General features: G+C 43.2%; 4 protein-coding genes across 4 annotated transcripts; 2 read left to right on the forward strand and 2 right to left on the reverse strand.

Moving 5' to 3' along the window:
• Positions 1–72: 72 nt before the first annotated feature.
• Positions 73–5,759, forward strand: LOC148902164 (procollagen C-endopeptidase enhancer 2-like). Its single transcript, XM_088990499.1, has 9 exons — positions 73–236; positions 1,876–1,984; positions 2,621–2,879; positions 2,969–3,093; positions 3,600–3,736; positions 4,230–4,822; positions 4,887–4,967; positions 5,038–5,208; positions 5,457–5,759. The coding sequence occupies exons 1-9, from the start codon at positions 151–153 to the stop codon at positions 5,585–5,587; spliced, it is 1,692 nt and encodes a 563-aa protein (XP_088846625.1). The 5' UTR covers positions 73–150; the 3' UTR covers positions 5,588–5,759.
• Positions 5,760–5,852: 93 nt separating this feature from the next.
• LOC148902165 (transmembrane protein 272) lies at positions 5,853–9,100 on the reverse strand. The gene is made up of 5 exons (XM_088990500.1): positions 9,053–9,100; positions 8,021–8,098; positions 7,899–7,949; positions 7,612–7,818; positions 5,853–6,940 (listed from the first exon to the last, which is right to left on the reverse strand). Exons 2-5 carry the CDS (start codon positions 8,082–8,084, stop codon positions 6,732–6,734), a joined length of 531 nt encoding a protein of 176 aa, XP_088846626.1. The 5' UTR covers positions 8,085–8,098; positions 9,053–9,100; the 3' UTR covers positions 5,853–6,731.
• A 1,559-nt stretch (positions 9,101–10,659) lies between these two features.
• Positions 10,660–18,369, reverse strand: LOC148902166 (calpain-5). Its single transcript, XM_089017997.1, has 12 exons — positions 18,205–18,369; positions 18,000–18,131; positions 17,730–17,941; positions 17,464–17,656; positions 15,202–15,377; positions 15,038–15,115; positions 14,486–14,804; positions 14,299–14,421; positions 12,102–12,286; positions 11,861–11,979; positions 11,262–11,398; positions 10,660–11,188 (listed from the first exon to the last, which is right to left on the reverse strand). Exons 1-12 carry the CDS (start codon positions 18,367–18,369, stop codon positions 11,018–11,020), a joined length of 2,010 nt encoding a protein of 669 aa, XP_088874123.1. The 3' UTR covers positions 10,660–11,017.
• Positions 18,370–20,723: 2,354 nt separating this feature from the next.
• Positions 20,724–23,537, forward strand: cnpy4 (canopy FGF signaling regulator 4). The gene is made up of 6 exons (XM_089018010.1): positions 20,724–20,917; positions 21,039–21,165; positions 21,374–21,470; positions 21,552–21,674; positions 21,864–21,981; positions 22,061–23,537. The coding sequence occupies exons 1-6, from the start codon at positions 20,794–20,796 to the stop codon at positions 22,150–22,152; spliced, it is 681 nt and encodes a 226-aa protein (XP_088874136.1). The 5' UTR covers positions 20,724–20,793; the 3' UTR covers positions 22,153–23,537.
• Positions 23,538–23,706: the final 169 nt, after the last annotated feature.

Consider the following 23,706-nt stretch of genomic DNA (forward strand, 5'->3'; position numbering starts at 1 on the left):
CACTGTACATAAGTGAACCTTCCCAATCCCCTCTGCCTTCACTTCCTCCTTTCCTCTCCACCCTCTGCCCTGCTTGTCCCTCCTTCCTGCTCCCAACCGTCACCTCCAACACCACTGACGTCTTTCCAAATCTCGGAGAGGATCGGCGGGATGGAGATCAGGCTGTGGACCGTGTGTGTGCTTTTGGCATTGGAGCTCGGATGGACGGCTGCCCAGAGTCACACTAACTACACCAGGTGAGTTCTTGTCTCGATTATGCAACTACAGGGCCCAAAAGTGTTGTCTTTGTCACATGTGTAGATGTGGCAGCCTGGATTTCAAACCCACTAGTATGGAGGTCGGCGGCTGTGCGTGTGTCAGAAATTGCAGGCTGCAGCTTTTCAACAATGTGGTTGAATTGTCAGAGGCAACGTGATGCTTTTTGACTATGTATGGTCAAACTAAGATTGAAAGTTAACTTTCCCCATGACAATATTCAACATTTTAAGGAATCAGAGATGTAAATCAACTTTTTTGGGGGGGGGGGGTGTAAGTTTGGATTAGTATTCGTTTTTTTTAGCCAAGTTTTCATAATAAGAGTAATTATTGTTTTAAATACGGGTTAAATTCAGCAAAATGTCAATCTTTTTTCTCCCTAAATGGCTTAGTCATGAAGTACATCTGGTAAAATACCTCCTGTGAAAGGTTTTTAAGATCAAACCTAAAAACAAAACAATGTGGGGCGCTCGGCAAAAACTGGAGTCATTTTTGAACCTGCTGTCCCAAATACCTTTCAGGCCACATTAAAGCCCTCTCTGATTTAAACGTGGTCACCGGTGTTATTTTTAGTGCCAATTGTAAAAGTAACTGTACGGAGGACTTAGAGATGTTCAAAAGTTGTTAAATGAAAATAAACTAAAGTGATCCCATTTGAAAAAGTGAAAAGTGTCACCGAAAGGTCAAGCAAGAAGTCTGGTCTCCCCCTGCTGGACTTTATAGAGCACCTGAAAGCGACAGGATTCGTGTAGCGACACTGGGCGACAGAGTTCCAGATGCCTGTGGGTTGTAAGGGAGGGACGCCACTGGCTAAATGTGGCTTTACTCTCCTGTGGCACGCGCACAACAACAAGGCTGCAACGAAACCAAATCAAAACAGCGGAAATTCATTGGGACTCAAAACTAATTTGAGGCCTTTTTGATTTGTTGTTATGCCAACGGGTTTTATAATGGATGAGTGAGACTCCATTTTGATTTTAGTATCAAATCATTTTTTTAAACATCTAAAAAAAAATCTATTTATTTATTTATTTATTATAATAATAATAATAATAATCCATTTGATTTCCAAGCACCTTTCAAAACACTCAAGGTCACTTTACAGTGAGAGGATTGTTTTTTCTGTGGGTGAGCAGCGGCAGCCACAGGCGCCAGTGTTCACTCAACCCGGAAGTAAGTCAAATAGATAGAAAGCTAGCTAGCTAGCTAATACATAACCAATGCAGTAGATAGCTAACTAAACAGTTAATACTGTAGATAGCGAGCTAGATAGCCAGCTAGCTAGATAGATAGCTAATAGATAGCAAATAGATTGCTAGCTAGATACCCAGATAGCTATTTATTTATTTATTCATGTGCTTGTTTATTAATATGTTTATTTACACGTGTGTTTGTTGATTTATTTATATATTTATGTGTGTTTATTTATTGATGTTGTTTCATTTTATTTTATAAAGCCATGTCTTCCAGAGTCGCGTCTTTGAAACAGAGACGCTCTTTACCACTGTGGCTCGGCGTGCACGTAAACGTTTGCGGGCACAGCGCTGTGTAAAATTCTACGTTTGAAGTGGAGTTGCGTTTGATTGTGGTCTCGCATATGCTTCCTTTACCTTCTGCCAGGCCCGTCTTCAAGTGCGGGGGGCATCTGGTTGTCGATTCGGGCATTGTGGCCAGCGAAGGCTTTCCCAGTCCTTACAAACCCAACAGCAAATGTACCTGGTACATCACTGTGAGTCACAAATCGGTTCACACAAACACTCACACACACAAACAACCCCCCCCCCCCCCCCCCCACACACACACACAATAGTTTCTCAGCCGGTACCTCCCCAAATTGGGTTAATTGTAATTTTTGTTTGTTTTCACAGAGGATAAAGAATATACGCTCCCAAATATCGTTAGATTGTCTGTCCGCTTTCAAATATATGTTGTGTAAACTGCCGCTGCGGCACAAGTATCGATGGCATTCCTTTTCGACTTTTAGCATGTAAAGATTTCTAAGGCATAGTTTTGTGTGCGTTGGGAAAAAATCGTTGTGTGATTGTCTTGGTTTTGTTTGACTGTCTACTCCAACTGCACGTGGCAAGGAAAGGTTTGAATATCTTTGTCCAAAATAAAAAATACAACATTGTTCATTATCTGCCAAACTGGTCTCAAGGTTTTTAGTGTTTTTTTTAAATCACCTTCATCTCAAAATTAACCTCTGTCAAGCCAAATTATAATTTACAGACTGATGGTTGAGTATCGATCTTGTCACAAACACCGAAACAGCAAATGCATACATACATACAGACAGAGACAGACAGACAGACAGATAATGACGTGGAGGTAAATTGAGTCTCATTCGCGTTGTCGGTCTTTCAAGGTCCCCGAAGGTCACGTGGTCATGCTGTCCTTCCGCCTATTCGACATGGAAGCAGAGCCCACCTGCCGCTACGACTACTTGGACGTCTACAACGGCCACACCCGCTTGGTCCAGAAGCTAGGCCGCTTCTGTGGGACCTTCCGGCCCGGAGCGCTCATCTCCACGTCCAACACCATGATGCTGGATATGGTGTCGGATGAGGCCACGGGGGGGAGGGGATTCCTGGCTTACTTCCGGGCGGGGAAGCCACATGTGGAAGGTGCAGTGGAATTTTTGTGGCGGATCCCAATATATTCCGACAACTGCATAGGCACATTTTGGAGTGGTTTCACTCCACCCTTTCCGCAGAGAATCAATTCTGCGGTGGCCGGTTAACCAAATCCCAGGGGTCCGTCCAGACGCCTAACTGGCCAAACTCCAACTACCCAGCGGGCATCAGCTGCTCCTGGTACATCTCAGTCGAGACGGGCAACGTGAGCAGACTCACCTTAAGATTTCACTGTGTTTAGAGTCATTTGTTTCAGGTATGAAGCCTCTGTACCTCCTTCAGATGGCTCAGGGGCTAGCTTAAAGGCTACCCCAACCAAGAAAGAGCATTTTAACAAAGGTGGCAAAAGTTCTGACTCAAATGGGAACATGGAGTAGAAAGTAGAGTTATCTGTTTTCAAACAGACTGTTGGAAAAAAATCAGGAACATCTACTCGTGTAGAGATACAAGTTAGGTTGAGGTGGTTTCTTATGCAGGAAGAGGCACGGCCACACCTGCCAAAGAGGGCTTGTCTCCAGGAGTGCTTCTTGTACCAATGAAAGAGTTCCTTCTTTTCCATTGAAGAATTCAGAAGCCAGGCTGAGAGAGGAGCTAAATGCCGTCCTTTATATTGCAAGCGGTGCGATCCAGGAAAGAAACGGGTTACAGCGGTCGGATTATTATTTATTTGGAGTCACCGTTTGTGTTGGCGTATCGCCGTTTCTTTGCCAGGTGATCGAGTTGAAGTTTGAGAAGCTGGACCTGGAACCAGACACATACTGTCGCTACGACTACGTGGCTCTGTTCAATGGCGGAGAGAGAGATGACTCCAGGAGAATTGGGAAGTTCTGTGGCGACAGAGTACCGGGGTTAGTTACCGTTAAAATGTCTGAATATTCAGGAGATTTAGTCCAGCGGTCCACAACCCCCGAGCTGCTGACCTGCAGTGATGCGTGGGTCATTCGGTACCGGGTCACACAGACAGAATAAATAACTTGCATTATTTATGTTTGATTTATTTTGGGATCTGAAAGTTGTTTTATTTAGAAAAATCATGTGACTGTCAAGTGTCCTTGAGAGTTTTGAAAGGCGCTTAGAAATTAAATGTATTATTATTATTATTATTATGTTTTGAAAATACCACATTTTCATGCAGGTCGTATCATATTATTTCGTTATATTTGTCCTCCACGCCTTTAAGGTTGGTCCCTGATAACATTGTCATTTAACCGGTCCGTGCAGAAATAAAAGGCTGGGGACTGCTAATCTCGGGTAAAAGCTGTCAGTATAACATGACGCCTGAAGGAAAAAAAAAGTGTTCTAATGTATATTTTATTTCTCTCCCTTTTATGTCTGCCGCAGGGCTGTCGTGACCAATGGCAATCAGCTCCTGGTCCAGTTTGTCTCCGACCTTAGCGTGACATCAGATGGCTTCATGGCCCATTATAACAGTGTGCCGCGTGGTTCTCGGAGTCCCACCGCCGGAGGAGACTTCATCCATCGGTCCGAAACGCCTTCCACGACGCAGAGGCCCATCAAAACGACAGCCAAACCTGTCAAAACCACACCTAAAACCACCAAACCCACACCCAAACCCAAGCCGAGAATCCGGCCCAAAGCCACCCCAAGACCAGCTAAAAAACCAATTAAGACGCCGATAAAGCCTCCTCCTCGTAAACCGACCACCAAGCCCAATAAAGCTAAACCCACCCCCAAGATGCCAGTGAAAAAGCCAACGCTCAAACCCAGAACAAAACCTTCGTCCAAACCCCAAGTCACCAAAGTTGACAAACCGACACGCAAGCCTGCACCAAAGACCAAACCCACTCCCAAAGCGCCCGTCAAACCATTGAAACCTACTCCTAAAACCAAACCGGCCATCAAACCTTCCCCCAAACCAAAAGCGACACAGAAACCCAAAGTGGTCCCAAAGAAACCGACGGCGAACAAGAAACGTGAGTTAACGCATCATGAAATTTATTGACGACTCGCTTCATTGCGATGTATTTTCTGTCACAGCTTTACCACTGAACCCTTTGTGCACGCAAGCCTACAAGAGGACAGGAACCCTGCAGTCCAGATTCTGCCCGAGTGACTTCGGTAAACCACAACCCTTCCAGGTTTGGTCAACTCCCTTACGAGCTCTAATACGCCGTTTGTTACCTTGTAGTGATTGCAGGAAAGGTTACCGATGTGATCCCTGGTCCGAGAGGTTCTGCCACGGTGGAAGTGGCTCTTATGAAAGCCTATAAGCCAGGAAAACTAAAGATCAGCAAAGTGGGACAGGCCACAACCGTCAAAGTGAGCTCCACGTGTAAGAGATCCCCAGGCCTGACCAAAGGTATGACAATAATCGATGTTGTGAATTTTGATTTTGTTCCTTCTTTTCTTCCCGCAAAATAAGACCCTGTTGACAGGACTTTATTCTCTGCCGCCACCCATGTACAATATCCAAGTGATGATAATTTAGGTGACGCTGAGTGAATCCGTCCGATTTTCGGTCAAGCTACAAACTCGATTTCCAGCAGTTTTAACATGTCCGTTGCCAAGGTCCGCACATTGGTGAAGCAATCTCCCGTTTCTCTACAGGCCAAAATTACGTCCTCATGGGGAAAGTGGACTCCCAGGGCAAAGGCCTCCTGAGCCCGTCCAGCTTCGCGCTGCAGTACAGGCCGGTGCACGCCAAGGCCCTCGCCAACCTGTCGAGCAAGGCATGCTGATGGCAAAACCAACCAAAGAGTGGGGGGGGGGAGGGGGCACACAGCAAACACGAATATAATGTAATACCAACAAAAATTCTCATTCCTTTACGTTTCACTCAAACATACATTGTGAGTATATTGTTCCATTTGAATGTAAATTATGTTTTAAAATAAATTCAATAAAGTATGCGTTGCTGCTGTTCTGGTTTGAGTGGCATGTGACTGATCTGCGTTTTTTATTTGTACAACTTCCTCAATTGAAACGCACACTGGCGGCGGGGAGTTTCCATTCGGTGCGTCTTTTATTGAACGTAGCATGTTGACATAAACTCTGACATCATACTTGAAGATCGACATAGTTAGTCAAAGCTGTACAAGACTTCCTGATTTAACATGTCAACAACCAACAACCTAAGAAGTTTGTTCAATTTGGATGTCCCACACCACAAAGCCAAGTTAAACAAGCCTGCAAAAATTGAATCATTCAAAAAAGAATCATAATAAAGGCAGCCTGGTGATGCAGTCGTTAGCACATCATGCTCACAGTGCAGAGGTACCAGGTTTGATTCGTCGGTTCCGGCCGTCCTGTGTGGAGTTTGCATGTTCTCCACGGGCCTGTGTGGATTTTCTCTGGGTACTTCCGTTTCTTCCAACATTCCAAAAACACATAGAATGCTGATTGAACACCCCAAATTGTCCCTAGGTTTGAGTGTGAGCGTGGTTGTCTGTTTGTCTCTTTGTGTGATTTCCTGGCAAGCGGTTCAGGGTGTCCCTCGACGACTGCCTGAAAACAGCAGGGATAGGCTACAGCAGCCCCAGTGAGCCTTGAGAGGATAAGTGGCTAGGAAAATGGATACCATAATAAAATCGGCAAACTATAAAACGTGGGTGTGTCCACGAAATGTGTTGAAATCACGCCTTGGTCACCTACCAATAAAATAGCGCTTCTTTGAACTGCTACTTTGTTGGAATGACTATTTTGCACTGCTGCAAAGTCATGTTTTTAGAAAACATTGAATAAAGATTGAAAACGGGGTTCCGCATAATATGAACTATCATGGGTTCTTAGAACAAACAGCATCATGATGTCGTCAAGGCTCAGCCCATTACCCAGCAGCCGCGGCGGCAGCCTCCTCCTGCGCGTCCGAGGCATGTTAAAGTTCTAGATGTAGTCGTCGGGGTCCGCTTGGCCACACATATAAAGGCCCACCAGAAAGAGGAAGCTGACGACCACGAACAGACCCACCAGGATGTAGACCAGCGTCGTGGTCCAAAAGGCGAAGAGATAGAGTGTTTTGTCGCAGTAGGGCTCAGTGCTGGTGAGGTTGTTGTAGTAGTTGGGTTTGTATATGGAGTAGATCCACACGTTGCCTACAGGAGAGAAGATGGAAACCAGATGGTTACATTTGTTTTTATTTTTGTAAATTTTCCTCAATATCACGATGTATGTATGTATTTATTTATTCATTTGTTTAGTTATTTTTTTGTATGTGTGTTTGTTTGTTTATTTAGTTATTTTATTTGTGTTTATTGATGCATATTTAAGCAAACACAAGCAGTAACTTCACCTTTATTGGTAGAGGAAATGAAGAGATGGGACTGATTTTTTTGGAATTTCAATGTAAAGAAAACAAAATGATTTTTTGGGTCTCATGGCCCTTGTACACCTCAATCTGAGCCATTACTTTTTATCTTATGCCAAGAGACTCGAATATGGGTGTCGATTTGGTCAGTGATTTTAAATTGGACCGGCAAATTGGTACCAAGATGAAATGTCCTTTATTTATATCAGCCCATCCTCCATCACACATCTCCAGTTGGTCCAAAATGCTGCTGCTCAGCTCTCGTAAGAGGGCGCGCACAACTTATTTCCTGGCACCGCTTCACTGGCTTTATCTCCATTTTAGAGATTATATTATTTGTTTAATTCCAAAATATCTCTAATACGAGCGAGTAAATGTCAACTCGTGTATAATAATAATAATACATTTCATTTATAAGCTCCTTTCAAATAAAAGTGCTAAAAAAGTTGCGCCACTCACCGGCGATGAACCAGGCAACGAGGAACACTGCCAGCAGAGTGTTGCAGCCAAGGCTGACTCGGCAGAGTGGGTTCGGGGGTCCATCTTTTGGCTCCTGGGCGCAAGGCAGGCAAAGACACGCCACCAGTATGATGGCGATAACGCCAACCACGATCAGGTAAATGGGAATGTAGTGCTGGCGGGGGCAGTCGTCCAGATGGATCGCGCCTGATGTCACCGGGGTTCATATTTATTGACGTGAGCAACTTGATAGAAAGCGACGCGATGGGGTCTCCAATGTCACTCACCCATTATGATCTGAGCGAGCGGGATGATGCACACGAGCACCTTTATGGCCACTACGGGGGACATAAATGAGAAGTTGAGCGTTGTCAGTTCCCTCAAATGGGGAGCGCTTAAGTGGTCTCACCTAACACCCGTGTTGACGGTCGGGGAGCCTTGCGCAGGATCCGCATGGGGACGCTGTCGTCCATGATGGTGATCCAAGCTACAGATGAGGATGAAGGATTGTCAATTGAAATATCACAACTGAGACTCAACAGACTATTCTCTTGATTTCAGTGTATTTCTCTTGGCTGCACAGCTTACAGTACATGAATGTTGGATTTTTCATTTGTAGTTTTTTTAATACGATCAGATTTCAGCCTTTATGTAAACTGGAATAGGCACTGAATTGACATGTTGAGTCAATGGTAATGGTGACCAACCAGATTCCAAACCTCAGAGGCCCATTCGGTAGCACACGCCGTCAACCGTCTCCCATCCTCTGGGTGGTTGGCGACAGCAGAAGTTGCTGTGGCCAAATTCGACATTTATAGGTCCTCACTGAAGGCTCATGAACTAAATACGTGGTTCACCGCGACGTTTAAAATGATGTAACAGTTGATATGGGCTAGTTGACGTAACACAAACAGCAGCTGCAGCAACCATCCCATCTTTTGTGTTTCGTTTACTTTTTCCTGAAACATGCGCCCTATTTAGTCGGTTGTTGTTGCTGCTGTTTTAACACGTTCAAGACATTATCACAGCTGCCTGTTGTAGCTTTCGTCATGGTTCCAGATTATGAACCATGGAAGCAGTTGGACCACATTCCCAGCTCAGGTAAAGTCACACTACTATTAACACCTGAACAGGTAGCTGAAGCAACAATAATATCTTTAGGGTGAGTTATATTGAATAAAGCCATTAAAATAAGCAAATAGTTTTTTTAAACAGCACATTAGAGGAAATCTGCATTGGAGTCAAATTAGAAATACAAAACAGGTTTTACTCTCCGTACTATCCCCGTGGACGGTTCAAAACAACACAATCTCGCCCTACAATAGAAAGTTTTAGTATACCACACATCACTTCAGCACCAACACCGTTTCAGTTTGTCACACAATCATACAACAATCGCTATTTTTACGCTGGGGCGTACGCGCAAGGAGGCTTTTCCTACCTGAGCCGCCACTGACGAACTCCTGCAGGGTTGGCGTTGAACTCCGGAGTTGTCCGTTCTGTAATCTACACTGCATTTTATGGTTGAATGTCAATTGATGACGTCACCGGGGCGGTTCGCCTGCTCTCAGGTGTTTGAATAATTTAATGTTCGACTAGTTTAAATTTTATGCTTAAACCCGCAACATAAATAACATAAATTGCTTTCAATGTATAGTTCTATCTGCTATTTTATTATGTATCATTTTACTTATGGTTTTATTGCTATGTGCTTTGTTTTATTGTTTTTATTGTAAAGTGTCCTTGGGTGTTTTGAAAGGCGCTTGAAATAAAATGTATTATTATTATTATTATAAAAATTATAAAACTGAAAACTAAAAGTTAAAATACCAAAAAATAGAAAATAAAATAACAAATTTAATCTTTCTTTTGTCATCGAAACATACGTACCTGCAACGCATAAACTGCCGTTACGTTCGACACGACATTTTCAAATTAATTCGCACCTTGTTTATGGTCATGAAATATAATTATCAGTATTTTTCACTTGAATGATACAACTGTAACGGAGTCGTGCACTAAGATTATTAAATTATGACGGAAGTGATGCAATGCACAAAGTGTGGCATGAACGTTCCCCTCGTAGCTCATGCAGAGCTACCTGGGTAGTCATATGGTGAGTCGCATTTCTCAGATGGTCTGGATTAACTGGCATTTTCATGACGTTATATACGCGGAGCTCAAGACAGTCACTGTTGTGACACCCGTCACACATCTCCTGGATGAACTGGGACAGACACATCATCAGTGATGTATCCTGCATTCATTGGGTGTTTCTGGTCTCACAAAATCAGACACCCTCATCCAGGCGACCCAGGTCCGGGGTGGATCAAGTCCCAGTCCCTTGTGTCCCAGTAGCAACCCACTGATCTGCCCTCTTCAGCCACAACCACCTTGTGGCTTTCTCTGCTGTTTCACTTGCAGACTGAATGGCCCTGTTCTTGGCCAGCCCTGTGATTCAGGCGGCCAAAGACTTTACAGATGGAGCGTCCCGCAAAGCCACGACAGCCGACTTCTATGGGCTCATAGAAAGTCCTACAGCCCCTTCCTCTGCACTCCTCCACCAGCTCCTGATACATGGCCCGTTTCGTTGGCTTCCTCAATGCGCTCTTCTCAGGGCACGGTGAGTTCCAGCATGATCAGGTACGTGTTTTGAAGCCTCTGAGAGGATGATTATGTCTGGCCCGAGCGATGTTGCTATGTGCTGGGGAAACCTCAGTTATTTTCCCACATCAACGTGGAGCTTCCAATCAGGGACTGTGTGGAGGAGTCCTGTAAATCACATTTGGGAAATAGATTTAACCAAAACATCGTCGAAATTATAATAGTGTACTGTACTGTCGTGTGTTACGCCGTGAGTGTTGCATTAGAACAACACTTCATACCTGAAATTTTGATAAAAAGTAAAAGGAAATGAGTCGGGATTTTTTCATGGGGGAACGCTGGAAGAAAAAAACCCGACACCGTCCAAATTGAAAATGTCCAAATTTAGACCTTTTATTTATTGTTCCTTCCTGTTGTCCCAAATCTGAATGGGGAGTGTTCAACCAACTCACTCTCTTACCAGCTTCACATTTTCCATGGCAAAAATGTTTTGAGGAGTCTCCAATTAGAGTAATGACCACAAAAAGAAAGCAGAGCACCGCAAGAATCGACTTCTTCTGTCAAAATAACGGACAAAAACATAAAAACTGGCTTGATGAGGTCATCTGATTTTCATTTATGTATTTGGAGATCTTTTTTGATCTTGAGAAATGACATGCAAAGCAAAAAAAAAACATATTTGAATTGCAAACAAATTACAGGAATATCAAGCATTTGGCGAATGGTATTCTCCATTTTGAAATAATCACATGAAAGTGGGCGGTTTTTGTTGCCGTGGCAACCAGAAGAGAATGTGTGGCGGCTATAGGTCCGTCAGATGGATACTTGACGACGTCTCCACCCAGACGCGGGCTCCCGAGCCCAGGCACCCTCCCCGTAGTTCCATCAAATGATCTCGATTTTGGTCGGTTGCCGTTGTATGGAGTCGGGCGTAGCCCAAAATGGAGTCCCACAGCAGGCCGCTGCTCCATAGCTGCTCACAAATCACAGAGAATGAAACAAATGCTCGCATGTCAAATGTGTGACCTCACTGGACGATGGCCAACCTCGACTGAGATGTGTGCATCAGGGTATCTCCTGTAAAAGATGGATCTCAGGTGGAATTGTGGATTTCCTTCAGCTTTAAACCGCTGAGACTTAACGGTGGCCCCCTCGCAACGAATGATGGCGTAAACATCTGAAGCTGTCCGTCATAAAAACACATTTTCAACAAAGGCATGTCACTCTGACACCTAAAATGCATGTGACGAAAGCTTTGCAAGTGAACTTGACAAGCCAAACGTCAAAAACATGTCCAGTGGTACCTTTGGAGACAAGTTGAATTCGTTCCGTGACCAAAACAAAAACATCCTCTTTCTCGCATTAAAATGAACGGAAATGTAATTAATTGCTGTCCTAGCTTTCTGCAAAAGAATGTAATTTGTCAAACTCAAGGCAACGCGTGAAGAAAATAGACATTACAATTCTTTAGCAGTGACACAAATCGTTCTTCACAGAGGATAAAGAATCCACAACTGCGAATATTATCCACCTGTGTTGCTCCACCGCTTATGTCACACACTGTATATCTGCCTATGCCTTTTCGAGTCACTGTTATCTCAAGGCACCACTGTACAGGTCGAATTAGAAAAGAGAGAAGAGCCACCCGTCAGTTCAGGACGGCAGAGTCCTGTTGCATTCCGTAGGTGGACCGTGGTCACCATGGTGGGATGAGGTAAAAAGCACTGGAATAAGGAGGGAGATGGCAAGTCGTCCTTCAGTTCCCTAGAGAATAAAAAAAAATAATTTGTAGACATTTTGAAAGAGTCACATGATTTGACTTAAGTCAAATTGAGTCTATGTTAATTTGTACCACAGAAAAAATGTGTGCAAAAGAACGTTTGCACCTCAGTTGGACATGTGAATGCGAGAAGAGGCGCATGAGAAAGCGGCCGTAGGCCCCCGGCAAGTAAGTGGTGGGAAGCAGCACGTAGCAGCCCGGCCCCAGATTGGCCTTCAGCGTAATGCTGCGAGAGTCCATGTAGATGGAGCTGGCCGCCTGCTCAGGCACACTGCAGCGGTTCTCCTCCACCTGAAGTTGTAAGCCGGCAGGGGGGATGAGAGAGGTGGGGTGGTGGGTCACAAGTTCACATGAGGCACTCCTATGGAAGTCACCGGTAGTTTGAGCATTTATTCAATATTCTTTATTTGTATGGTGTGCTTAAAGGCTGCAGCAAAGGGTTACATTTATTTGAACACATTTCAGTTGAAATGCACTTTTATCTTGCTCCTAATTTACTCCGATGCACGACCCACTTTGGAAAAAAAATTGGGAAGACAGTGATACCTCGGCTTACAAGCACTTTAGCTCACAAACTTTTCGCCTCACGAACATTAAATTCGCGAGCATATAGTCTTGGCGACCAAACTAGTTTTTGGCGGATGAACCAAACCACACGGTCGAACAACGCCACGGACTAGTTTTCCACACCCACTTTATTTGAATGCAGACCTGGTTTGTTATCGAGTGGAGAACTTTTGCTATTATGGGACAGAAAAGGACCCCACCACAGGCTTGTGTTTAGCCGGAGAAAACACAAAAGAAAATTACGGCCGAGCAGAAGAAGGAGATTATCGAAAAACATGAACAAGGTGTGCATTTGTATGACTTAACGTCCCAGCACCAGTATGCTAAGTCGACCATTGTTACGTGTGTCGAAGGGTGTTTCTGTGTGGTCTAATCAACAGTCTCAGGCAATAGAATAGGCTGAAAAACTTATGTTGATTTGGATTAATGAAAAACAGCGAGCATGGGACAGTGTGAGTGAGGGTATTATCGCCGAGAAAGCACGGCAACGCCACTTGGATATCATCAAGAGGCAACTACATCAGCGACCATCACAAAGGTAAATAAAACGACTTTATTATACAGTACAGTTTATTTCTTTAATTATAATCCAATAGCACATTTACTATACATAAAATAAGGTATATTTTGTGTAGTTTTAAGTCTTATTTAGTAGAAAATTATGTTTCATGGGGACCTGGGAACGGATTATTCTCGTTTTTAATGGTTTCTTATGGGAAATAAATGTTTGGCAGACGAACTTTTCGCCTTTCTGGGAACCAATTAAGTTCGTGAACTGAGGTATCACTGTATTCCACAATTCACATGGTCCACAGCAAGTTGTATCATGCAAACGCACTACAGGCTCAAACTGTAACCCAATCCTTTTTTACAATGTTGTTTGAGAATTTTTTTTGGTGTGGGTTGTTAATCAGTGTCAACATGCAATATTTCATTTATTTGGTAATACAGACATACTGGACAAACATACTGTACATCAGTGACGTGCGGTGAGGTTCATGGCTGGTGAGGCACTGACGTCTTCACAGTCAAATTTACAAACATGAACTCTACAGAGTAGCTTATTCACCATTTGATTGGCAACAGTTAACATGTTTTATTTAAAATGTCATGTCATCATTCTTTATATAAACTGTAGCATAGAACAAAAGAATTTAAAACATGTGATTATCGTGTTACCTTTACTTATAAATGAAGTCCATGCACCGCTCCTTCTGAAGAAAGGCATCAATAACTGTCAGTTATTGATGCAACAGTTTTCAAAGTCTCTCTTTTTGGCGCCCCCTGTCATGAGGCAAGAGAACTGTGTGCCTCACATGTGCACACAGTTTTGGTAAAAATAAAATAAAATAAACACTGTAGTACAGTGTTCATAATGTAAAGTGACTCTACATTATATACACCAGCTAAACTGTCGACATTTTGTTCATATACTAAAAGTTTTTGAACACTTTAATAGCGATATGCAGAGGGACAGCAATCAGTGATTTTGAAAAAAAATCAAAAAACTTTAAAGTACAAATCACTAAATAAATATAACTGTTTATTTTTTCATTTGATATTTCCATGATGACAGGTGAGGCACAGCCTCACCTGTCACTGCTGTACATACATATATACACACACACGTACGCACGTGCTCACGCACGCACCCAATGATGAGTTTGGCCTTGGGGGTCAGCCAATGTGAAAAAAATCTGCAAATTTATTCTCGAAAAGGCTGACAGCAAGCTCACCTTAAGTACCTCGAAACCGATGGGCAAGTTGTCCCCCCCGCCATCCTTCCTCCGTATCCTCTGATCCTCCTGCTGCAGACACATGAGCAGCTCCTCCTCATGGCCTCGAACCTCAAACATGAACTGCAGGAAGAAGCGTAATTGAGGTCCGGCTCGTTCGCGCATGAAAGATTGAGTGTTGCTTTACTTGCGGATTGCGCAAGAATGTGTCCTTGTAGTTGATACATCCTCCGCATCGACTCCTCTTGTCCATCTGGACCCGCCAGCCTTCGTCCACCTCATGGTCTCCGTTTACCTCACACCTTTCTCCCTCGACCGGATCCTCCTTCCAGCAGCTTAGCCCGCAGACGGCCGATGAAGGTGCGCTGGGGCGGGCTGGCGCCGGTGCCCACTCCCCGTAGCAGCGCACCTCTCTCCAGTGGGAGCTGGGCCACAGAAGAGCCCTCTCCACCAGGCGGCACACCACCACATCCGTGAAGTACCTACAAAAGTCTTCAAAATCCATCCTGGGGGAAAGGACAGGATCCATGTACTCACGCGTCAAGTATTACAACCACAACTACAGTTGTGCAGAATTCTTGTGAATTGTATTGGCTCTCCTTTCCCCAACGTAAGGGGATTGATTAATGTCACTACTCTACCCCCTTTTCAAAATATCGGTAAAACATGCACTCTACTGTATTTAAATCATCCCTTAAATTTTGTTTGTCAGTACGTGAAGACAAACAAGAATACCGACCAAAACTCGCCAACATCCCAGACTACAAGTCCCATCTTCTCCCTCTCTGAACGGCTCATCTGCTGCCACTGCTGTGACCTGCACGGTGAATACAAAAATCACACCCATGCAAAAAATAGATAGAAACATAATAAAAAAAGAATCATTTTAGTCGTTGTGCTTACCGCTGACTCCAAGCACCCGTCCAGTCAGCGGTGCCCCACGGGTTCCGCATGCGCACCAAGAACAGTCGAGACCTAGCGCTTCCCTGCCAGACCTTCCTCACGGCAGTCACTCCGTAGGCATGTCCCCGCACTAGCCCGCAGTCCAGTACTGACTCTACCGTCTCGCCTTCGGATGGCTGGCAACAGCAGCCAAAAATAAATCACGATACACCTTATTTGGGAATGACGTTGTTTGATGTAAAATTTTACTGAATAAAATGGGTTGGTATTTATGAAAAATGTGCAGTATGTGAAATGTGGAATGGTATTGAAAGACATGGAATGAGAAGGAATATCATGGAATGATATGGATGGATATGTAATGACACTGATATCATTCTCCTAGGAGAACTGAATGTGTTGGACATTTACATTGAAAAAAAGAGCATATTTCATTGTATTTATTTATTTATTTATTTATTCGTGTGGATACTTATTTTTGTTTTGTTTGTTTGTATGTTTGTTTTTTATTTTTGCTTTGTTTCTTTAGTTATCTATCTATCCATTTACTTGTTTATTTATTCAATTATTTATTTATTAATTTGAGTGCTTATGTGTCTGTCTTATTCATTTACAGTAAAGTCTCGTTATATCGATATCGGATATATCGATAGTCTCGGTTATATCGATACTATTTCTATGCACGCACGGAGAAAATTACATGCAAACAGGGTCGGATATATCAATAGTCCCGGTTATAACGATATTTTTCTGACTCCCTTGAATATCGATATAACGAGACTTTACTGTATTTTATTTGCCTGATCTATTTATTCATGTATTCATTTGTTTATGTAACTATTTTTTATTTATTTGATTATCTATTTGTTGTGTTTGTTTATTTATTTATTTTGTTGAATATGTTTGCACTTGTGGAAAACCTGATATCAAAGTTTTTGTTACTGTGGCAAACTAAACAACTAAAAATCACATTTGCTCTATGCAATACTCCTATATCATGCCCCCTCCCCATAGAGGTATGGAACAGAAAAAGTGACATTTAATTTTGTATCCCAATGGTTAATTACATTTTGAATGCAAAGAAAGAGATTCCAATTCTGTCCCCTGATGAGCAAGGTTGTGCAAATGCATTTCCGTCTTCTAATCATGGTGAGCTTCGCAGGTGGCACGTAAAGGACAACCGACGTCTCTGGACAAGTTGTGTCCATAATTTGTAAAATGGCTTCACATGACTTCTATTGGGCGTATTTTAATAAGATTCCACCGCATATAGCTATACTTTACGTTTTAAGACTCGCGCTGAACATTCAGGAAGTCTTATATTAAGCAGATTCTTTACTTACAGACAGTGTAGGTGTTCAAATAGCTGACATTTTTCGGCGACTACTTCCGCCTTCGTCAGAGTAGTAGTCGCCGAAACATGTCAGCTATTTGAACACCTACACTGTCTGTAAGTAAAGAATCTGCTTAATATTAGATATCTATCTATTAGTTATCACTGTGAGACTAATAAAGGCATATCCAATCCAATCCAATCCAATCAAGTAGACAGGATGAACTTAGTACAACGGTTTCAGGAAGAACTTGTTTTTGAGTTGGTGACGAGTCCTCACGTGACGTCAGAAAAGGACCGCCTCCTCACCGTAAAAAAAGACGCATTGTAGCGTCTTTCCATCACGTCAATGTATTTTGCTGTACTGTTTTTTTAAAACCATGTCTTACACCAAAAAGCCGCCAGCAGAGGGAGGCAAACTCCATGGAACGAATGTATCAGAGCTGTGGAAAAGGAGCTGATTCATTCCTCACCGGAGCTGGTCGCCATTTTTCTGCCTCTTCTTGGGTGAGACACCCCCCCCCCCCCCCGCCCGTTTGCCTCAAAATGGCCCAAATAAATTCTTTAATCGATTGCAAACATGTATGCTTTGCTCATCAGGACTATTTGAATCATATTCATAACTGGATGTGTAACAAGAAAGCATATTCTCTGAATCTGAAGCCATTGTTTTGATTCACCAGCAATGCAAGATGTCTTGGCGTGACGTCACGAAAGGGGGGCGGGACTTTCTGAAAATGACCAATTCGCAGCTCAATTTTTTTGCAGATTTTGGACACTTTAAGTCATTTTTATTGGTGTTTTGCATTTGACTAAAAATATCACACTGCATGTTTTGGGTATTTTAGATGCTATAAAACGTTTTTCTGGTGTCAGTTAAAAAACAAAAAAGTGACGTCGGTTGTCCTTTAACGGGTATTGTCAATTACCCGAATAGAACACGTGATGAGGGCTTTGTGTTCGTTGGCCTTGGCCAGCGTCTGGAAGAGAGCCTTCCGCTGGTCCTCGTGCACGCTGAGGGTCTCACGGTTCAGGCTGAGAGGTTCCGAAACACCCCCGGTGAAGTCGATGAGAGCTTCGGCGGTGTTGCCTCCCTCCAAGGCCTCGTAGCAGCCATTTAGCCTGCATAGACAACAGCTAGATAGATTTGCGTCAGTCCCAGAAGGTTCGCCGTGGAGATAGCGGAGTGACGTACTTGGCGTAGGCCTTCTCCAGAAGTGCACTCCAAAATTCTCTGGCCGTGGAAGAGCGGCAGAAAAGCAGAAACCCACTGCTGGTAACGGGCAGCCGGTCGTCCACAACCACGTCCGTCCAGCAGCCAAAGCGCCAGAAGCGAAAATGGAAGATCCCTGTGTACAAATCTGGACGCTTGGGGTTCCATTCCTGGTCCATGTGGTCGGGGATGACCTTGACGAGAGGAGCGGAAACTTTGACGGAAAAGCCACAAGCAGGAGCGCTGACCTACCTTTTTCCACAACGTAGGTTCAGACGCCAAACAGGAAATGGCGGCCACCATCCAGCAATTTCCCAGACTTCCTTGGTACAGATCCCGAGTGCTGATGCCATCGACAAACAGACGGGGGTCCTTGCAGATCTCCTAAGGTGGAAAAACAGAGCATTCGGGGAACCTGGAAAACCCGGGGGAGCTCCCAAAGGCGGCCATTCCTCACCCACGGCCTTTTCCAGGTGACCCCTGGCGGTGGCGCCCTCTTGTAAAAGAGCGCTTCAGCGGTGGTGGGGAACTCGGGATCCTTGAAGAGGGCACCGCGTCGGAGGCACGCCCGCCGGAGCTTGTGGAAGCTCTGACCTCGGAAGTCCCTTATTTGCTCCATCATACTTGTCGTGAATGGGGAACACTTAAAATTCCATCTTCCCTGCCGTCTTAATCAACAAAAGCAAAGAAAGATGCCTTAATATTATCTGTCGACCTGTGTTGCCCCACTGTTTGTGTTCAAATGCTCATAGCTTCTAAAAACCATGAATTTCAGCTTTATTGGCATTACAAATGAATTTTCCATTACACATTAGCATTAAGCTTTGCTTTTTTTAAATACACCACAAGTATTTATGGATTTTTATTGTTGAGTAAATTTACACGGTGAAATTTGGCTTTAAACGTTGGGTGGTATTAACTCATTTTCAATTCCTGAACTTATTCGGGAATTAAAAAGCATGACGTGGCACGCCAATTGCGATTTGTTTGGGTTTAGTTTTTTCTTGTGCAGGGGTGTGAATAATGCTGCGGTCAGACCTCTGGCAATGTTTTTCCCTCCCATGAGCGGGCGGCGTTTGCCTCTTGTACAGCCGCCCCCATTTCCATTGCAGATAACTCAAAACCCATGTAATTTTGGAATTAACTCTTTTTTTCTGACAAAAGAAGACAGTCTAAGGTTTCTAATGGTGTTTTGAATGTTTATGTGCTGTTTTGAATGTTTATTCTGTGGGTCCTGCAATTTGACTGAAAATGGCAAAAACCCTGGCAGTGGAGTGGACACATTTTTGCACATCGTCTGGCAGTGAATGAGTTTAAGATCATAAAAACATTCTAGATCTGTGCAAAAGTACTTAAAGGCACCATTGTATCGGATCTAAACAATGAAACATCTACCTTCAGGCACCAATGCCACTTCCCCCCGTGGCCTAATTCACCTCTCCCGTCGTCTTGCAGTCAGGTCGTTTTTCTTCCAGGATTCATCTCCACGTGTGCCACATGCAAATGTATTGCATCACACTTGGATGATAAATATGCTAGCGGGATGCACGTCGCTATCGGGATGAAGGTGTGAGAGACAGTGTGACCGTCTTTGTATCTGTATCCTGCTTGCAATACAGAGTGGGTGTTGATGACTACAGTGTAACTCTATCCATGCATCTACCCACGCACACACACACACAGAATAGACAGTGACCCAACAAAGTGACACAACACGCCGTTGATAACAGCAGTTAACAAGCTACAATTACAAAAGATACAGTTGAGTTTCAGACACTCTAAATTAGCATTTTAAACTCACCCAGCTGAGTGTGGACATTTAGGCTGCACAATGACGTTTCCGGGAGACACTGGTTGTGTATGTGTGTATATTTCTTACTGCTGCTTTTGCTGTTCTAATTTAAGACAGCTTCCATCCTGTGTTTCCACTCACAGGCAGAACATTTTCTGCTCACATAAAGATTGTTGTGCATATTGCTGTGAATATCTTCTTCTATCTTGTGTTTTTGCCATGGCTTGTCGTGTCCAAGACGACTCTGTGGATATCAATTTCCACTTTACAGTGTGTATGTGTGTGTGTGCGTGTGCGCCCGTTCGTGTGCGTGTGCGTGCGTGTGCATGTGTTAGTGTGTGTCGCCCACTGACACATGAGAAATAGGTGTCACTCTTCACTGCTTCACTGCCAAATATAAAAAAACGAGTGGTATTGTAAAACTGCACACCAAAAACCTGCACCAAAAGTTAGTTTGATGAAATGAGTTGAGTTTAAAAAAACATGAATGTGAATCTTAGTCTGAATACTACAATACGATGCAAATATATTTATTTAATAACAGCTGCATCAGCAACAAAACAATTTGCAAAACAATTGATAAAACATCTTGAAAAAAAAACACCAAACAATAACAATAGGAGGTCAAATATTACATATGTTTTCTGTCATTATTATTATGACATTCTTGTTGTTGTTGTCGTCGTCGTTGTTATATCTTTTGACTATAAACAATAATACAGTATGTGCACATGTAAATATAGTGACTATAAATGTCATTTTTAAAGTAAAAAGGTTATATTTTCAAACGCTTGGGGTTTCATGGAGGAAGTTTGGAGAAAGTTAAGCAAATCAAACAATAGTATTAACAATTAATGAAAAATGAACTTATAATCAATGTCAATGACAAAAAAAAACATGATTAGCTTTTACTAGCAAGTTGTATTAGTCTCCTATCAGGAAGAAAAAAAACATATCTATCGTGGTGAAAACTACCATATAATATTTTCATTATCATTTGTGATTTTTTGGGGGGTAAATTAGTTTTTTCAATTTTACATATCCAAGATATTTTAATTGTGTTTTATGAAAATACCGAAAGTTTCGATTGTAGGCAATGCAGTAATCCCTGAGAACAAGAGAGGGTAGTAATGAGCGCTTTTACCGTGTGGAAACCGCCGTTAACCAAAAGAAGTAGTCAGGTCGATTTTCTGCGCGTGCGCAGTTTGACCCTAAAGGCAGCCGATGTGGCTTTGGGATAGGTAGTCCATCTCGATGGATGCTGTTGTTTCGCCAACCACGACGATGAAACACTTTGCAATTGCCGCGTTTTCTTTGCTTTATTTCGACGCGTTTGTGCGAGCAGACGACGACGCGAGATTACCGAATAAATGTGAAGGTGAAAAGATTTAGAACATTTCAATAACTAACGCTAAGTGGCGGTATTATACCATGAAAAAAACTCTAAAATCCACAAAAGTCGACAATAAGTTGTGATCACGTTTTCTTGCGTCCTCCAGTGTGCAAGTTTCTCACCGTGGAGCTTCAGGAAGCCCTGCGGAGAAGCGGCTTCTCCAAAGAAGTGCTGGAGGTGGGAGAAGTGCTGGACACTGGCAGGAGAAGGAAAGCTATCAAGTACAACACTTCGTAAGTCCAATCTTGCTCTTCAAAATGCGAACAGCATGACGAAGACGCATCACTTTCACTGTGAAATGCTTTGGGTGCCCTCAATCAAAATCACAACCATCGTGAAATGGGAGCAGAATCATGAAACTGAAATATTATGAGTTGAACCATTTCCACACACGCTACATGAAAAATCACTTTAAAATTGTTTTTTCATGACTTAATCCAGGGAGACCCGTCTGATGGAGGCCATGGACAACATATGCGAGCGCATCCTCCAGTATAGTGTTCACACGGAGCGGCCAGGCAGCCTGCGTTACTCAAAGGTGACCGAGCTGTCGCTTCCTTAGAAACTTCTGTTTTCCTGCTCCTTTGTGTGCATATGACACCTTCCGCGTGTGCTCCAGGGTTCCAGCCAGACCATGACCACGCTGAAGAACCTGGTCCACAAGGGTGTCAAAGTGGATTTGGGCCTGCCGTACGAACTGTGGGATGAGCCCTCCGTCGAGGTGACGGACATGAAGAAACAGGTAGAAAAAAAAATCAATGCAATGTGCCCATAAAGTGTCTTTTTGCAAATGTATAAGAAAAAAATACAAATAAATAGAACTGCATATGCGTGTAATTTCATTATCTCAACATCAAGCTACCAATATTTTTTAAGTAACTTTAAAACAATTTTGTGATGACCCATTGAGCTGTTATGCATCCCTCTTAAGTGCGAGACCATGTTAGAGCAGTACGAGGAAGTGGTGGAGGTCTGGTACTTCCACCATCAGGACCAGAAGCTGGAGGACTTTCTTTGCGAGAGGCATGTCCTCGGAGCTGCCGAGAGAGGTCAGATATGCCTCACTCCAATGATTCTGTTTTTTTTTCAGTCCGTGCACAAATAATCATGGGGTGTTGTCTCTTGAAGAATGTCTCAAGGAGGTGTGGAAGGGAGACCCCGCAAGCAGCGGAGGCATCAAGGAGGACAGCGCAAAGACGAGATTTGCTGATGAACTATGACCAGCAGAATAGCGAAGTGATGTTGAAATGGCACGTCTCGTGTAGGTTGTGCTGTTTCCGTCCGTTGGTACATCGTGATGACATGATCCCTCCACTATTTTATAACAATAATAATAATATATTTAATTTTTAAGCGCCTTTCAAAACTCACCAGGACACTTGACAGTCATGGGATTTTTTTTTTTTTTTTTTTTTTTTGTGCGGGTGAGCAGCGGCAGCCATTCGCGCCAGCTTTCACCTTACCCAGAAGTAACACAGCAGCAAAGTTATGAAAGGAAGAGTCTCTGAATGCTTTTTAGCTACCTTTTGAAAAACCCACAAAGGCAGTATGTACAGTTTATACATCGGAAATAAATCGTTTTTAGAATTTTTAGCAATGTATTTGAAACTGGCTGTTTTTTAGTTGGGGTTTGTTGGGCCTTACACTAGTCGTAACAAATAGTCACAAGAGGGCGCCGCAAGCAAACATTCAAAGAGGCTTTCCTTGACTTGATTTAATGTTCCCCGTTAGTAAGTTTGAAACATACTTAAATTTGTATCTTTCATTTTTTTTAAAGTCAGTTAAAAAAATACGTCATAGTTCTTAGCGTGCAAGTCGTTGATTAAAATGTATCGTCGTCGTAAATATTTTGATATTGCATTTATAAAATAAGAGTGGCGGGTTTGATTGTGAGCTCTTAGTGTCTTCAAGCACTTTGCGTCAAAATAAATGCCATATCACGTCACTATATGACACGCGAAAGTAAATCATGCTCCTCAACTCGCACGATCCTTGTTTAAAAACTACACAAATGTCAAATTGTCATGTGTATTCAATCATGTAGATATTTTGCACGAATGTGGTTGCCTCGTTTACACTAATACAAAAAAATGAAACGAACGACCATAGTTGACTTTATTTCGAAACTACCGGTAGTCATACATCGACTTGTTATGTACAAGAAACAATAAGATGAGGCGATTTAATACATAATTTGAGTGTTCTGTCATAACGACCCTGCGGGGGAAGAAGTCACTCCAAAATGCCCCCGGGGGCTTGAAAGTAACTCATAAAGACACAAATATGCCGAAATTTAACCTCGGTTAATTTTTTAAAGGGGCCTTTAACCACATCATATTTTTCCCCCAGCGGCAATAAAGTCAAGAAGTCAAATGATAAATAGTTTTCCGATGACGTACAGAGCACGCTCTTCAATTTGTTCTGGTTTTGCTCGGTTTGGTTTTTCGGAGAAATCTGGCAACGCCGAGGGCACCTGTCAAGAAGCACCTTCCCATTCAGGCCCAGCTCCAATTCGTGTTGCTTTGAAATAAACCGCTCTCGAATCGGGATTGTTTGTGTTGCCTTCTTGCACTTGTCCTGCATCCAAGTAAAGCATTCGTTCGAGTGCACTGCGACCGCACATACTTACACAAAGTGGAAGAAGAAGAAGACGATGACAACGAAGAAGAAGCACACCTGGGGAAACATTCCTCCAGGGGAGCCATCAATCAGTTTTATGGCTTTCTCGCGGGTGGAGGCGAAGAGGGGCAGGGAGTGGAGGGGCTCCAATCAAA

The sequence above is a fragment of the Hippocampus bargibanti genome, linkage group LG02 (assembly GCF_051943395.1).
Source record: "Hippocampus bargibanti isolate YZ-2025 linkage group LG02, ASM5194339v1, whole genome shotgun sequence".
Classification (NCBI taxonomy): domain Eukaryota; kingdom Metazoa; phylum Chordata; class Actinopteri; order Syngnathiformes; family Syngnathidae; genus Hippocampus; species Hippocampus bargibanti.